Below are 17694 nucleotides of genomic sequence, written 5' to 3'. Positions count from 1 at the left end.
TCTAAGAACTGTTCATTTAATTCCATCATTATTATTATTATCAAAATTTGCTATAACTCATGCACACTCACCAGAGAGATTTAGGAAGGGAAAGTGAGAAAGCAAGTTACTGTGTCTGAGACTCAAAGTGCAAGACTCAAAGTCTTGTGGGAGCCTAGGACTTTTTTTGTATTATTTTAATTTCTTTTATACATTCAATCACTATACATCACTTCATTTGTAAAGTGAATTTTCTGACATGAATACATTTCTCACCCGTCCAGTTAGAGATGCCCTACATGTTACCATCAACAGAAAATAATCCATTTCTATGTCCCATAAATGTATTGCCTCTCTGTTTTGTTCCTTAATCTCTTTCCTCAGACTCTCCTTCTCCTATCACCTTCTCACACTAGGATTTTAACTGCCATGACACCTGCTGATCCCCACTGTAATTCTTTGAGAAGATATTGGTTTGTAAGAGTCACAATGTATTTTTAGTATTTTTTCTTTTCTTTGAAAAAATGTGTCATGACTTTTCGACAGCCCAAGAATATTGCCTCAGTATTACCAAAAGTAAATAAATACTTGAGTAAATATTAGACACACCATCTATTTTTCTAAAAAAAAAAAAGAACAAAGTAATTGAAATGCAGACATACTTATTAATTTCTATAATCTCTGTGGCTGCTTTCCTGCTACATAACAATAAAAGTGAGTATGTCCAACAGAAAACCACATAATGTATAAAGGCAAAAAATATTACCAGCCTCTCAAAGAGAAAAAAAAGATTTATAAACTATGCTTTTGAATATATAGAAATGAATCAAAAAGAACATTTCATCTTTCTACAATGTAATTATAATACCAATTCTTCAAACAACAGCTACACAGGATCAATCAAATTACATTCAAGATTTAAATGTTTTAAAACAGTTTTCTGGGACCTGCAGTTGTCATAGTCATTTATTGTTGAACTCCCACATGGCCAAATTCAGTTCTAGTCTCAAACATGGTGCTTTGAAACTCATGCCAGGCAGATGTGTGTACATGTCCAAGATCCCTGGAAGAGAAGGGAGAAAAAGAGATTACAGCATGAACAACCTCTTTGAGGGTGATTTCTCACTTTGTCTCTCACTGTGTCTGTCTCTTTCTCTCCCTCTGACAAGCACACATGCCCTAAAGCAAAAACCTCTACAAAAAAAATTAAACCTGTTTTCAACATTTACATAAGACTATTTATAATAATATTGATAGAAAAATTAAAATGTACAATAAGAAAAGTAGGTACACAAAGTGACATGCAAGATACAAGGAAAAATCAATAGAAATTAGGATAGAGATAGATGTTAGGATATTCCAGGAGAACCAGATATTTCTTGTTATCTGAATATTAAAAAGAAAACTATTCATTTCTGTTGTGATGAAAAACTATGATAAGCCATGGGAATATAAAGTTCATTATAAGGAAAACAGAGAAGAGTGTAGAGAAGAGATCTGGAAAAATTCTCATCATTGATAGTATCAGTCAGCCATGAGATGGGCCAACCTAGATCTATAAATGCTGAGATCCAGTTTTAAATCACTTTGGTGCCACCTGAAGCTGAAAGAATTCTCAGTGTTATCAACATAGGCTCTTAATTTGGTGTATCTTGGTATTACCTTGGGAATTCACCTGTGTAAAATTACACAAGTCATCATTTTCTTTAATATGACCATCAATTTGTGAAATTGATTTGCTGGGCCTTTGTTTTGTCACCAGATGCAAAGCAGTGTATCCAGTGCCCAGCTCAAGAGTATCCAAACAGTGAGAGAACTCACTGCCTCTCCACGCCTGTGACATTCCTGGTTTTTGAAGATGCTTTGGGGACAGCCATGGCCTGCATGGCTCTGTGCTCCTTTGTCCTCACAGCTACAGTTTTGGGAGTCTTTGTGAAGCACAGAGACCCTCCCATTGTCAAGGCCAACAACCAGACTCTCAGCTTTATTCTGCTCATCTCCCTCCTGCTATGCTTCCTCTGCTCCTCTCTCTTCATTGGCCATCCTAACACCATCACCTGTGTCCTCCAACAAGTTGCATTTGGCCTTGTGTTAACTGTGGCTGTTTCTACTGTCTTGGCCAAAACCATTACTGTGATTCTGGCATTCAAAGCCATGAAGCCTGGAAGAACCATGAGGTGCTTATTCCTCTCAGGGGCTTCCTACTCTGTCATTCCCATTTGCTCCCTGATCCAAATGATTATCTGTGGAATCTGGCTGGGAACCTCTCCCCCTTTCATTGACATAGACTCACACTCTGAGCCCAGAACCTTAAACATCATGTGCAACATGGGCTCAGTCACTGCCTTCTACTGTGTCCTGGGCTACCTGTGCTTCTTGGCTCTGGGGATCTTCACTGTGGCTTTCCTGGCCAGGAACCTGCCTGACACATTCAATGAAGCCAAGCTCCTCACTTTCAGCATGCTGGTGTTCTGCAGTGTCCGGGTCATATTTGTCCCCATCTATCACAGCACCAAGGGAAAGTTCATTGTGGCCGTGGAGGTCTTCTCCATCTTGGCCTCCAGTGCAGGGATACTAGGCTGCATCTTTGTGCCCAAGTGCTACATTATTCTGATAAGTCCTGATAAGAATTCCTGGAAAGCTTTAAAAAACAGAAGAGTTTACAAATAAAATCTAAGGTTTATATTATAAGACTGTATCACAATTTTAGGGTTTTGAACCAGAAAGTTACAGATTTTATATTCTTATAAAGTAGTTCAAAATGACTGACTTATTAAATTCACTTTTAAAACAATATATGCACCTATTCATTGACAGTTATTATATTTTCAACTATGATTGGTATCTTAGATTAATGGGTGTTTCTTACATTATGGGTATTAATTAATGGCAACATTTTATTAATTATTTGGTATTTATTGTGTTCTAGAAAGCTTTTTACTTCTATATAGTCAGGAATAATGTCTTTACTTCCATATCTGGTTTATTTATTTCTGTCTCCTCTCTCTGTTCTAGGAATGTCTTGCTTTAATTAACTTTATTAGTTTGATGACCATAATTTATTTAAATTTGACCAGAGAGTCAGGGAGAGTGATAAAACAAGCCACCAGGTCTGGAACTCAAACTTCTATTCATCATATGGGAGTCCAGGCTCAACTACTATGCCACCTTTGGACACTGAAATAGATTGGGGAAAGGACAGTAGTTCTATAAGTAGTTCTGGAGATAGTGGCTATCCATATCAGAAAGAAAAGATTATAAACTTAAATTAAGACACAAAAAAGAACTACAGATGAAAAAATAGAAGAAATTCCTCAGGAATTGATCTGGGCACAGATTTTTTTAAAAAAGGCCTGAAAATGAGAGGCAACAAAAGCAAAAAATTTCACCTGATATTATAGCAAACTAAAATGATTCTGCATAGCAAATAATCAACAGGGAGAACAGGCATGCTTCAAGAGAGGGTAAATGTTTTTTCAATCTATTTATCCAGTGAAGGATTAATATTCAGAGTACATAAGAAAGTCAATAAAACCAAAAGCAAAAAAAAAAAAAGACCCTGATTACAGAATTAAATCAAGACATGAATAAACATTTCTAAAGTAGACATACAATAGCCAAGTATGTGAAAAAAATGCTCAATATCACTAATTTCCAACAAAATGAAAATACAAACTACAATGAGGTTTTACTTTACCTTAGTTAAAATGACCATTTTCTATGAGGGGGAAAGAAAACAACAAATGTGAAATGATAAAACATGACACACTGCAAGGTTAACTTACATGGGAAGGTTTAGAATTTACATCTCGAGACCTCCCTGAGTGTACTGGGCATACTTGTACCAACAATGTGGCACTGGATGAGGCTGGGAATAGATAATGTATTGAGATGCTTTTTAGTTAAAATGACCATTTTCTATGAGGGGGAAAGAAAACAACAAATGTGAAATGATAAAACATGACACACTGCAAGGTTAACTTACATGGGAAGGTTTAGAATTTACATCTCGAGACCTCCCTGAGTGTACTGGGCATACTTGTACCAACAATGTGGCACTGGATGAGGCTGGGAATAGATAATGTATTGAGATGCTTTTGGGAGTGCTTGTTTGTATATGAGTCTCTCTAGTCCTCTTTTTTTTCTCTCTTTTATGCATGAAAAGAATAAACTTTGAAGCATCTTGTGTTTTTTTTTGGGGGGGGGGAGTTTCCATAATGCACATGTGCTAACCAAAGAGACAGAAACAGAGAGAGGGAAAGTGAGAAATCATTCCCCGGGGGGCTAGCCTTTCCACGATCCCATCTGCTCCATTCTCCTCTAAGAATTTTTAACACACACGTGCTCAATGTGATTTATAAGTTGCCAAGTCCAAAATTCAAACCATAATTTGTCATGCAGGAGTCCAGTGTTGTAAACACAACACCACCTGGTATCCATTTTGAAACCTTTTTTTAAAATAATGCTGAGCTAGCAGGTGCTGGGTCCCACATGGTCAACTGCATGACTGGGTGGCTTAATAAAATGCAATGCACATGTGTGCATGCATACCGAAATAAAAAAAAAAAAACAAAGATGGAGAAGGGATTGTGGCTTGCTCTTATCCTTTAATGTGTGCCTTCTCATTCTCTCTCTCTCTCTCTCTCTCTCTCTCTCTCCAGCAACAAATGTACATGCTCTATAGCAAAAATTAAAAACAAAAAACCTGGCTAACTATATTTTGATTCAATAGTTTGGAACAGTGCCTGCTATCAAAGATGGCCTAGGAAGTTCCTTGCTAGTCCCTTGAGTATGATGACTGTTTCTCCTCCTGTTGTGGCTGCGGAGGAGTGGGGCTATTCCTCACCAAAAGATCAGAAAAGGCCTGGGAGACCAGGGAGGAATGGGTAGAATTCTTGGGTCATGATCCTGCAAGTATTTCTATCATTGGGTCAGTCTCAAAAGTTCCCAAGTCTCTTTCTGGAGGCTGGAGCATACTTAGGTAGAAAAAGAAAACCTGGAAGCAATCTCTGGGCTGACCTGGTCTCTTGGGTTTGGACATGGCTCTTGAAATACTTCCTTTGTTTCTCTTTCATTTATTTTTTCTTATACTCAAGTAGAATAGAGACTAGGGTCAGCCTTGTGCTAATCTCTATTTTTCATGGTATAGCACTGGGCACATTTTGAACAAAAACCTTCTTGCTGTGAGCCAGCAGGTGGTATGGTGGTTAGGGCACTGGATGCTCACATGGATGACTACAGTTGAATTCCTAGATCTGGCACCTTGAAAAACATGCTAGGTGCATGTGTGTCACATGTCCAAAATCCCAACAGGAGAATGGAGGAGAATGGATTGTGGTGTGGTCATCCCCCCAGGAGGAGGTGATATCTCATTTCTCCTCTCTCTGTCTCTGTCTCTCTCTCTCTCACAAGGGAATGCACTCTGCAAAAAAACAAACAAAAAATATCAGAACAAAACAAAACTTCTTGCCTTTCTCAATATCACCAATTTTAATTCTCTCCTTTGTCATTCATGCTACAAATGTTCTTGCTCAGAAGTCAGATGTCTTCTCTCTCCTGAAATATTTTTTAAACTCCCTCCAGAGATGGGGAGTGAGTGGCCCTTTTTCAGAAATACTTCAGTCTCATAGGAAACATCCATGCAGAGAGTAAATAGCCAATTATTACAGAGTATTAATACTGGACTTCATTTTAGAAAACTTGAATAAATAATTTTTATACTATGCTGAAGGGTAAAAATGACCTCTCTTTAAATGCTATAAATATATTGTAAAACAGTATGTGACTTATATGTAGAAATTTGAGGTAAACAAGGTAAATACATGCTACTGAAGAGTTTCTTAGGGGCTTTAATATGATAAATATATTGTAAATTCCCAGTAAAGAAATATGTAGTGTTTATTAAACCTTTACAAGAAAGTCATCTTTTTAAGTAATACACATTAAAACCAGCATGTAGTGTGGTAATTAGGGCACTGGTTTTGCACATGGCTGACCATGGCTTAAGTCCTGGACCTGGGAGCTAGCTTTCTCACTTTCCCTCTCGCTGTCTTTCTGGTAAAATTAAAATAATAATTATAATAAATAAATAATTGTTTACAAAATACACATTAATATTCTCTAGGGTTTTACTGTCATAGAAATGAATGTCTTTGATTCTGTAAATTTTGTTAACTCTAAGGAAATAGGAAATCTATTTAGTACTGAACTTTATTGCTAAAAGAGCATAGTATGGATCCAGCAAGTGGTCTGAGGATTACTCACGATTCCACATGGCCAACTTCATGGTTTGAGTCCCAGATGGGACAGGTTGAAAATCATGCTGCATACATGCCCAATGTCCAGAAAGTAAAAACAGAAGAGAAAGGATTGCAGCATGACAAGTTCCTCTGGTGGGAGATTTTTCACTTCTACCTTGCACTCTTTCTGGTGTGTATGCCCTTTAGCAGGAAAAAAATTACTATCAAATAAAAAAAATATGCATATGTAAGAATGTAACAAAGTACTATGTTCACTAGATGTGATACAAGTAGGACAGAAAACCAGTAACATGATCACTACCATATTTGGTTTTTTTGGGAGAGATTTTTTCACTGTAGGGCGCGTGCGCTCACCAGACAGACAGAGAGAGACATAGAGACAGAAAGCGAGAAATCACCCCCCAGGGGGGATGGTCACGCTGCAATCCCTTCTCCTCCATTCTCCTCTCGGGATCCTGGGCACGCACGCACACGCGCCCGGCGTGAGTTTTAAGCCACCGGGTCCGGGACGTGAACCACGGTCAACTACATGGAAGTCCAGTGACATAGCCATTACGCTAACTGCTGGTTCCCATCACTACCATATTTTAAGCCATTTCATCCACATGTAAAATGCAAACAAACTTACTTCTAAACCTCTATACACCTGTGAAAATACGGACCAAAGCACAGAGTGCTTCCATGTGAAAAAGAAAAGAGCCAAATATGAGAAATCATGTACAGACAGGACAAGCAGTTGGTGTAATGGCTATGTCGTGGAACTCCCATGAAGTTGACCACAGTTTGAGTCCCAGAACCAGTGGCTTAAACTCATGGTGGGCGTGTGTGTGTGCGTACCCAAGATCCCAAGAGGAGAATGAAGGAAAAGGGATTGTAGTGTGGCCATCCACCTGGGGGGTGATTTCTCACTTTTTGTCTCTCTGTCTCTGTCTTTCTGGAGAATACATGCTCCCTATAGCAAAAACCTCTCAAAAAAAAAAAAAAGAAGAAGAATAGAAAAGAAAAGAAACAAAAAGAAATCATGTAGAGAAAAAATAAAGGAAATAATCAGAGATTAGAAATTAGAGCTACTCGGGACCAGCAGTTAGCGTAATGGCTATGTCACTGGACTTCCATGTAGTAGACAGCAGTTCGAGTCCCAGACCCGGTGGCTTAAACTCACGCAGGGCGCATATGCATGTATGCCCAAGATCCTGAGAGAAGAATGGAGGAGAAGGAATTGCAGTGTGGCCCTCCCCCCCTAGGGCAGATTTCTCACTTTCTGTCTCTCTGTCTCTCTGTCTTTCTGGTGAGCACATGCCCCCTATAGCAAAAACTTCTAAAGAAAAAAAAAGAAGTTAGAGCTACTCTAGCTTCACCTGGACTGTTTAGTGTCTAGTTTGCCACAAGAAGGTCACACAAGCCTTAGGTGAGGAGTCTTCTGGGTATAAAGAACAAAGGGGTCAGGAGCTTTTGTGAGGAGAAAACATAACTAAGCATAGGATTTGAACCCTTTCCTCCAACCACCTGTTCATTCTCAACCATATTTACCTGTTTTGCATATTGGCACTCTGAAGAGTATTTTTTAGACAGATTTCTATTTAGTGAATGAAAATGTAGAAGCACCAATCTTGGCACGCCTCCTAATTGTGTAAGTGGGAGAAGCAGGAGGAGCACAGTGGAGTGGGGACTTTCATCACATCAGCCCTTCAAGGCACAGTTGACAGGACAAGGGCCTTCCACTCCTGACTCTCAGTTATTACTCTCCCAAGTTGCAATTAAATGACAGGTGCAGGCCAGTCCAAAGCCTGGTGGCTTAGGCAGCTGGATCCCACCAAGATAACCCTGTGGTTTTCATCCCATATCTGGTGTCTTGAGAGACACAATAGGTCAGTGGGTGTTCATGTCCCAAATCCTGTAAGATTGAACAGGAAGAGAAAGGTATGCAGTGTGGCCATTCTCCATAGGGTGCTTTCTTACTTTCTTTTTTCCTTTGGAGAGGTTTTTGCTATAAGACATGTGTGCTCACAAGAAAGACAGAGAAACAGAAAATGAGAAATCACCCCCCAAGGCGGATGGCCATGCCGCAATCCCTTCTCCTCCATTCTCCTCTCGGGATCTTGGGCATGCATACACACGTGCCCGGCATGAGTTTAAGCCTCTGGGTCCAGGACTTGAACTGCGGTTGACTACATGGGAGTCCAGCAACATAGCCATGACACTAACTGCTGGTCCCCCCACTATTTTAATTTCTGACTCTCTGATTAGTTCATGTTTCCTCTGGCAAATAAAAAACAAACAAAAAATAAAACAAAAACAAACAAATAAAAAGGGCTTTGAAAACACCCAGCAGGTGGCATGATGCTTTGAGCACGAGACTGAGAGAAACAGAAAGAGACCCCATCCATGGCAGGATCTTGATGCCATGATTCACGCCAGCCCAAACGAGTCCCATATAAGGGGCACACATGAACACTGTTAGTCACAACACATGATGTGTTAGTCACATCATTTTGTTGTGACTAACTGACACTGGAGGACCTCACAAGAAAGGTGGAGAAATGAGGCTCGAACATACCAATCTGAACCTCTTCCTAGAGTGTGGCCTATTGAGCTGAGACTACTGAGCAGCCCCACATCAAAGCTATCTCCACTATGCCCCCTGCTGGCTCCATCACAGCCATCTCTAATGTGAAGCTTCCTGACATCTCTTGCTCTGTATAGTCTGTCCCTGTATCAGCTCATGTGAGTCAAGGGTGGAAAGTGCCAAGATCACTATTGTGTTCCGAAATATTTTCTGATAGAAAGGGGCATTTGATATGAACACCTGCTCATGTGGATTAAAGTGTAGCACTTCATCAGGCCCAGCAGGTGGTATGGTGGTTAAGGCACTAGACTGTGGCATGACCAACCATAGTTTGAGTCCCAGACTTGGTGGCTTGCTTTCTCTTTTTTTCTCTTTTCTGTGTGTGTGTGTGTGTGTGTGTGTGTGTGTGTGTGTGTGCATGTGCGTGTATGCATGCATGTTTGTGTGTATGTCTTTCTCTCTAGTGAAAATATGTACCTTGTCTTAAATTGAAAAATAACAATAATGATTACAAAAGAAATAAATGAATAATTCTAGAAAAAAAAAAGTGCAGCACTTAGTGACAGAAACTATCATGGTGTCAGGTTGGAAAATCACAAGGCCCTACAGAAGTCAGTTATTTGAAACCTCTTAAGGATTCTGCCTTTGACTCATGAAATCAAAAGTTGAATTGGACCCAGCCACACTGATGTAGTCACTAGAGCACCACTGTGAGATATGGAGCATCATGGGAACCTGGGAAGTACTGAGTTTCAAATCCTGGTTCTTAGAATGTGTTCCTTGGGGTGCTTCTGTGATTGTGTTGGCCTGGAACCCAGGGGGAGATCATGCAGTGACAAGATCCTGTTGTTGGTGGTGTGTGTGTGCTTTCTCACTCTCTATTTTACTTCTCTCCCTATATAATAAAGCTAATAAATAAGCTCAAAGAAAATGTTGAACCAGATAATTGTTTCATAATGTTGCCATTTTTACAACACTGACGTTATGCTGTTTGAAGCTATTCTTTAGTAAACTTGCAGAGAATCTTGAATGAGTGGGTGTCTTTCTAAGTCAATCTGAGAGGGCTAAAAAATTCAGTTCTATTGAAGGACAGGGGTATGAGCAAGACATACCATAAACAAATCTTCATAGGAGAGTTATAAATACTTGGGTAACTTTCTTGTTTGAGCCATGGATTTATCTTGCACTGAGGCCCAGGCCATTAAACATCCCTAACAAACTATGAAAAAGGGTGGCCCTGAGCTGCAACACATAAATCAAAGCAATTCAGACAAATTCACAAAGAACTAGCTGATGTTTACTACTATGTTTTAAAGAGTTTTCTTGCTCTAACATTTCTATCTGTTTCTAATTCAGAATCTGCCAGCCTGACTTGAACAATATCTCTCATAAAATGTTTATTTTCAGGGCCATATGCTGGCATAGTGGCAAATGTGATGCTCTGCAAGACTGACCCCTATGGAGGTTCTCGATTCATATCCACAGACCTCCCTGAGCACACTAGGTTCATGTGTGCCCCTTATATGAGGCTGGTTGGGGATGGGGTGAATTGTGGCATCAAGATCCTGATGTGGGTGGGTTCTCTTTCTGTGTCTCTCAATATCCCTTGTCCATAAAGCATATAAATAAATAAGCTTTAAAAGCATTTCTTTTCAAGCCAGCCATGTGGCATGGTGGCTAAGGTGGCTGGATCCCTCATGGCAGAGTACATGAAGATCTGTTTTCTGAAAGACTGGTTCTTAGAAGACTATATCCAAGTCCTTAGAATATTCTGCCTGATCATGTTTCTTCATACCTGAGGCTCTGGGCCACACTGTAGCTATTTGGACTCTGGAGTATAGAGACAGTCACAGGCCACTGCATGATCCATGGATTTATCTGACCCCAAGGCCAGGTCTCACTTACAAAAATCCTGACACCGAGAGTTGAGTGAGTTTCCTGAGTTGGCAATACATTGTATTTGCTGTCACTCATTGTTGGCAGAAAAATTAAACATGTATTTATGCAACTCCCCTAGGAGGGGACACCTGGAAGCTTGCCCTCGTTTCTCCTGGACTTCAGTCTAAACTCCATTTCCTTTGCTGACCTTCAAGTGTATCCTTTCACTGTAACAATCTGTGATCAGTACACAGGCTTCCTGAGCTCTATAGTCTTAGTAAATATTTTGGCCTGGGATGTTCTTGGGAGACTTAAAATCCCCAGTGGTGTTGGCAAAATGAGCATAACTCACCACATGGCTGTGTCCTATGACAGCTCTCAGCTGACAACAAGTTTTCTGATTTGGGGATGGCAGTTCTAAGGTGGACTGACAGCATCTTGTTTAGAAGTTTTTATACCACCAGCAACTGCTAAAGAAACTCTGGTTAAGAAAAATAGAGACAAAACAGCTTAGTGGCATGGATAGGGTGTGTTTTCTTCACAGTAATAAAGGAGATGTACAACAAGGAGTCTGCCAAGCCATCATTAGCCCTGTAGACACATGGGGGAGCCATCATTATTGCTCTCCAGGTCTGGGTAAGGGGCACCAGAGCAGACCATCAGCACACAGTGCCTACCCCTCCACTTCAGGAAGCAAACTGGCCAGTGTGAGTCAATCACACAGGAATACCCAGAAATCAACATATATGACACCCAGTGGCAGAATTTCTGGTTTGCCCATTTTTTCTTAGTTTCCCTTTATAGGCAGGGATACTGATTTTGCCTTATGGAGGTGCTCAAGAAAATGTGGTCCTAGATGGTAACATAATGCTAGGCATTCCATGGGCTCCATGTGTGACCCTGCCCCTCATCAATCACTCTGCCCTGCCAGTTGGAACAGAGCTGAGTGTTCACTTGGAGTTCTTTTGGGCCCTCTCTGTTTCTGAGTATTCCATGGGCCCTGATCACCAAAAGGCCCCTGAGGAGCCTATGTAGGCAGTGTACTGCTGCCTGAGGCCTCTGGCACTTCTAGCTCCTATTGTCAAAGGATTTGTTATTCTCACCCACAAGGATTCTGAGACCCTGCAATAACAGGTCCAAATATTACTGCAACCAACCAATGAACTACAAACAACAGTTACAATTACAATAATAAAAAGTCTTGTTTGTTTGTTCATTTGTTTGTTTGTTTAGGGCTTTTGCCTTTACCAGGGAGAAACAGAGGAGAGAGAGAGAAAAAAAAAGTGATAAAACACCTCTCACATGGGTTGGACATGCCACAATTTCTTCTCCTCCATTCTCTTTTCAGCTTTGGACACACAGGCACATGCACCTGTGTGATTCTCAAGCTGCCATATCCAGAACTCAAACCCCAGAATTGCTCCTATGGGATCCAGCTGCCTTAACCTCAATGCCATCTGCTGTCCTGAAGTGATGTTTATAATTATACAACTGTAAGCTTCAGAACACTTTTATTTCTTCTCACACCACCCCCACCGCCACCCCCAAATAAACCTCTATTACATCTATTTTCTTTCTTTTATCTGCTTTTATCTTCCAAGCAGATAAAACTTCCAAGCAAATGTTCTGAGAGGCAAGGAAGCACTGCTAGAGTTTCAGAAATCTGGTTGGCTCCTGGCCCCCATGGGTTAATTTTCCTGACTTTTCCTCCCTAGACACACACCCAGGCAGCAACCTCTTTATGTTTTTAGAGTGAAAGTTGTAAAACTTCCCTGGAGGTGCTTTTCACAGTCAGCTTCCAGGACACATTTCAGGTGGGACCAGGTCCTATGTCTACCACTCGTAAGATGAACTCTACTCATCTCATGGTTTTATTTGTTTTTGTTTTTGTTTTGTTTTGTTTTGTTTTGTTTTTTCATAGTGTGTGTGGCCTTGATAGAGAGAAACAGAGAGGGAAAGTCAGAAATCTCCCCCTAGAGTGGATGGCCATTCTCCTCTTAGGATTTTGGTCACTCATGCACACATGTCCAGTTTGATTTTTCAAGTTACCAGTTCTGGGACTTTAACCACAGTTAGCCATGTGAGAATCTAGTGCCACCATACCATCTACTGGCCCCTAAGACAGGCAAAATATTTGAAAGATACTTTACCATAAATGAGTTTCTAATAACTATATAAAAGTTGTTTGGGAACCAACAGTTAGCGTAATGGCTATGTCGCTGGACTCCCACGTAGTTGACCACGGTTCACATCCCAGACCTGGTAGCTTAAAACTCACGCCAGGTGCGTGTGCGTGTGTGCCCAAGATCCCGAGAGGAGAATGGAGGAGAAGGGATTGTGGCGTGACCATCCTCCCTGGGGGGTGATTTCTCGCTTTCTCTCTCTATGTCTTTCTCTGTCTGGCGAGTGCATGCGCCCTATTGCAAAAAAACCTCTCCAAAAAAAAATGTTGTTTGACATAATGTCATAAAGAAAATGCCAGTTAAAAAGAAACCCCAGATCATACAGCCACTTGATCTCCAACGAATGGTACAAAACAATGCAGTGGAGAAAAGAAAGTCTTTTCAGCAAATAGTGCTGGAAAAACTGGATATCCACCTGCAGAAATATGTAACTGGATGCTATCTCTACCATTAACAAAAATCAAAGATTTAAATATAAAACCTCAAACTACAAAACTAGTAGTAGAAAATGTAGGGGAAACCTTTAAAGATATTGTTAGGCAAGATTTTTTGATGAGATCAGCAGTTGGTTTAATGGCTATGTCAATGGATTCCCATGTATTCGACTATGGTTTGGTACCAGACCCGTTGGCTTAAACTGACGCTGGGTGAGTGTGCATGTGTGCCCGAGGTTCCAAGAGGAGAATGGAGGGGAAGGCATTGCGGTATGGCTACCCCTCCTAGGGAGTGATTTCTTGCTTTCTGTCTCTCTGTCTTTCTGGCTAGCACACATGTCCTATAGCAAAAACCTCTGAAAAAAAAAAAAATTAGCATGGAGGAGAGATAACCTCTGACCTCCAGCTCACTCTCTGGCTCTGCTACAGCCACAGAATTGAGCTAAAAAATCTTCCACACAGCAAAGGAAACAATAATTACTTTCTCTCTGAAGGGTGAAAGTACTTGGAAATTATTCCTCAGACAAGGGATTCATATACAGAATATACAAAAAAAAAACTCAAGCAGCTCATGCACTAAAAAAATAATGATCATTATTGGTGGAAAAATTAAACAGGTGTCTGTGCAACTCCCCTAGGAGGGGACACCTGGAAGCTTGCCCTGGTTTCTCCTGGACGTCAGTCTAAGCATCTTTCCCTTTGCTGATCTTCATGTGTAACCTTTCACTGTAACAACCTGTGATCACTACATGGGCTTTCTGAGCTCTATAGTAACCCAATTAAAAAATGGGCAAATGATTTCAATGAATGGCCAAAAGGCATATGAAAAAAATTTTTAAATTCTCATGTCATTAGGAAAATGCAACTTACAACCACAATGAGTGGGGCTAAGTGGTTAAGGCTCTGGAATTCCAAGAGGTTGACCACAGTTTCCCAGACTCAGTGGTTTCAAAGTCACACTGGGCATGTGTATGCATGCCCAAAGTCTTGAGAAGAGAGTGGAGGAGTTGGGATTATGGCGTGTTCATCCTCTCAGGGAGTGATTTCTTCCTTTCTATATCTCTATATCTCTCTCTCTCTCTGGTGGGTGCACATACAGAAAAAAATCTCTCTAAAAAACTTAAACACAATGTTATGGAGTGAACAGGTGGTATGGTTGATAGGGCACTGCACTCCCACATGGCCAACTGTGGTTCAAGATCCATACGTGGCATTTTACTTTCTCACTTAACCTGTCTCTCTCTCTCTGGTAAGTACATGTGCCCTATAATAAGTTAAAATCATAATAATAAATAAAATTAAATAAATAGCTATTTTAAAAAAACAACAACATGAGATACCACTTAACTTTAGTTAGAATAGCTAGAATCAAAAAACTAAAGAAAAAGTGTTTGTGAAGCTGTGGTGGAAATAAATCCTCTCAGAGGCCAGTAAGTGGTGTAGTAGTTAAGGCACTGGACTCCCATAGCCCCAGAGCTGGGCTTGTAAATCATACATGGCACATTTGTGCACATTCCCAAAATTCTAAGAGGAAGATGAAGAAGAAGGTATAGTATTGTGGCCATCCCCACTGAGTGGTGATTTTCCACTTTCAGTGTCCTTTTCTGTCTCTCTCCAGGAAGCACACATGAACTATGGCAAAAGCCTTTAAGTTTAAAATTAATTAAATTAAATTTTTAAAAAGGGAACCCTCTTACACTGTTGATGGAAATTAGTACAAACCTGTGGAAAACAATGTGGAGGATTCTCAAAATCTACAAATAGTATTACTATCTGACTCATTAAACCCACTTAGTATTTATCAAAAGAATAGAGAAAACACTCAATCAGAAAGCATTTGCGCATTCATGTTTATTGCAGCATTACTCATAATCGCTAAAACATGGAACCAAATTAAGTGTCCAAATATTGATGACTGATTTGAAAAACTGTGGCACATATATACTATGAAATATTGCATAGCTTTAAGAAACAATGAGATTTTATCATCTTACTTAAAACGGATGAACATAGAAGACTTAATGTTGAGTAAAGTGAGCCAAAGGGAGAAAACATTTGACAGATGGGAAATGTAAAGTTCTCCATTGGGGGAAAATTCAGAAATTGTTTGGCTGATTGTATAGAAATGTATATTTTATGTTCAGATAAACTTTAGAATATTTTTGGTACTTTTTCTATGAAAATATTGGAATTTTGATGGGAAGCCATTAAATTTACAGATGAATTTTGGGAAATTGATCATTTTGTAAAATGCTTTGCAACCTTTCCTTATCTATGCATGTTATATACAATCAAGACTTTTTTTGTTTTTGGAGAGGTTTTTTGTTTTTTTGTTTTGTTTTGTTTTTTGTTTTTGCTATAGGGCACGTGCACTCACCAGACAGACAGAGAGAGACAGAGAGACAGAAAGCGAGAAATCACCTCCCAGGGGGGATGTCCACACTGCAATCCCTTCTCCTCCCTTATCTTTTCGTGTTCTTGGGCATGCACGCACATACGCCCGGTGTGAGTTTTAAGCCACCAGGTCCAGGACTCGAACCCGGTAGACTACGTGGAAGTCCAGTGACATAGCCATTACTCTAACTGCTGGTCCCTACAATCAAGTCTTTTTGTGCCCCCTGATAAATTTTTCTTTTCACATATATTTTACATACTTTTTTTTAGAAACATGTGGAGGGCCATCCAGGTGGTGTGGTGGTTAAGGAGACTGAATGCACAATTCAAATCCCTGACTGATGGCTTAGAAAACAAATGGGGGCATGTGCATATGTGCCCGATATCCTGAGAAAAATGGATAAGAAGAGATTATGGTGTGATCATCTTCCCTGAGAGAGTGCTTTACCACTTTTTCTCTTTCTCTCTGTGTTTCCTGGATTGGCGTAGGTACCCTACAGCAAATTAAAAAATAAAAAAGTTCGGTACCAGCAGTTGACATAATGGCTATATCGCTGGACTCCCATTGTTCACTGCAGTTCAAGTCCCAGACAGAGTGGCTTATACTCACACCAGGCGTGTGTGCGTGCATGCCCAAGGTCCTGAGAGGAGAATGTAGAAGAGATTGTGGTTGTGGCCATCCCCGCTGGGAAGAAAGTTCTTGCTTTCTGTCTCTTTGTCTGTCTCTGTCTTTCTGGTGAGTGCACATGCCCTACAGCAAAAACCTCTCCCAAAAAAATAAAAAATAAAAAATCCAAAACCAAAATATGAATACATGTGATATAACACATATATACCATCTTCATATAACTTTTGTTGTGTTTTACAGTGTTTCCTAAATTGAACTTATAAAACATAAAATATCACTCACTCCTAGAAACGCTTTCCCCTGCACTTTCTCATTCATCTCATCCTTAATGACCTCTTTTTGCCTCCTTCCCTTAGGTTTCAGATGTTTGGATTAATGTTTCTGTGAGCTCTTACATAGTACTACAGTGTGTGTATTTATTTCAGTTTATGCCTATGGTGTGTGTTTGAGGGGTTATTATGTGTCTTCAAAAGCCTGTTTCCCAAACTGTAGGAAACTGACACTTCAACATCGGTTCTAACAGTACAGTTGTTCAACATGTTGAGAGAAGCTGTTTAATTATGTTTATTTGATGTGGACTTATTTTGTATTGTCCTATTTATGAAAGATGTTTAACATATTTTGTACACTTATTGAACATTTTGAAATATTCTACATGAAGTATTATCTGTACAAGTGTATTAGCAATTTTCTTAAGGAGGTCTCTGTCTTTTCTATCTAGGAAAGTTTAGTAACTACTTCAGAGGAGGAAACAGGAGGATCATGAGTTAGCAAGACCCTACATTTTTGTTTTTTTATTTTCTAGGTTTTTGCTATAGGGCATGTGTTCTCTCCAGAGAGGGACAGAGAGACAGAGAGAGAGAGAGATAAGTAAAATAAGAAATCACCCCCCAGGGGGATGGCCATGGGGCATTCTGTTCTCCATTCTCCTCTGGGTATTTTGGACACATGATGAACACACATTCAACATAATTTTATTTTATTTTATTTTATTTTATTTTATTTTATTTTATTTTATTTTATTTTATTTTATTTTATTTTATTTTATTTTATTTTATTTTATTTTATTTTATTTTATTTTATTTTATTTTATTTTATTTTATTTTATTTTATTTTATTTTATTTTATTTTATTTTATTTTATTTTATTTTATTTTATTTTATTTTATTTTATTTTATATTTTTTTTTGGGGGGGAGAAGAGGTTTTTGCTATAGGGCACGTGCGCTCACCAGACAGAGACAGATAGAGAGACAGAAAGTGAGAAATCAGAGGCAGAAGAAGCCAGGGGCCTTCAGGACAAGGTTCCACATGGCTACAGTGAACTAGATTTTTAAGGGAATGAAGATTTTCTACTAATAATTCAGCCTCCAA

General features: G+C 39.6%; 1 protein-coding gene across 1 annotated transcript in view; it reads left to right on the top strand.

The window, feature by feature from the left end:
* Positions 1-2649, top strand: part of LOC102479988 (vomeronasal type-2 receptor 116) — a 29453-nt gene extending 26804 nt beyond the window's left edge. The window contains exon 7 of the mRNA XM_006150923.1: positions 1750-2649. Within this exon, the coding sequence (XP_006150985.1) occupies positions 1750-2649 (900 nt within the window). The remainder of the gene's footprint in view (positions 1-1749) is intronic.
* The last annotated feature ends 15045 nt before the right edge of the window (positions 2650-17694 follow it).

The sequence above is a fragment of the Tupaia chinensis genome, unplaced genomic scaffold (genome assembly GCF_000334495.1).
Source record: "Tupaia chinensis unplaced genomic scaffold, TupChi_1.0 Scaffold000306_1, whole genome shotgun sequence".
In the NCBI taxonomy this organism is placed as follows: Eukaryota; Metazoa; Chordata; class Mammalia; order Scandentia; family Tupaiidae; genus Tupaia; species Tupaia belangeri.
The sequence above is the reverse complement of the archived record's forward strand: the minus strand, read 5'-3'. Positions and strand labels throughout refer to the sequence as shown.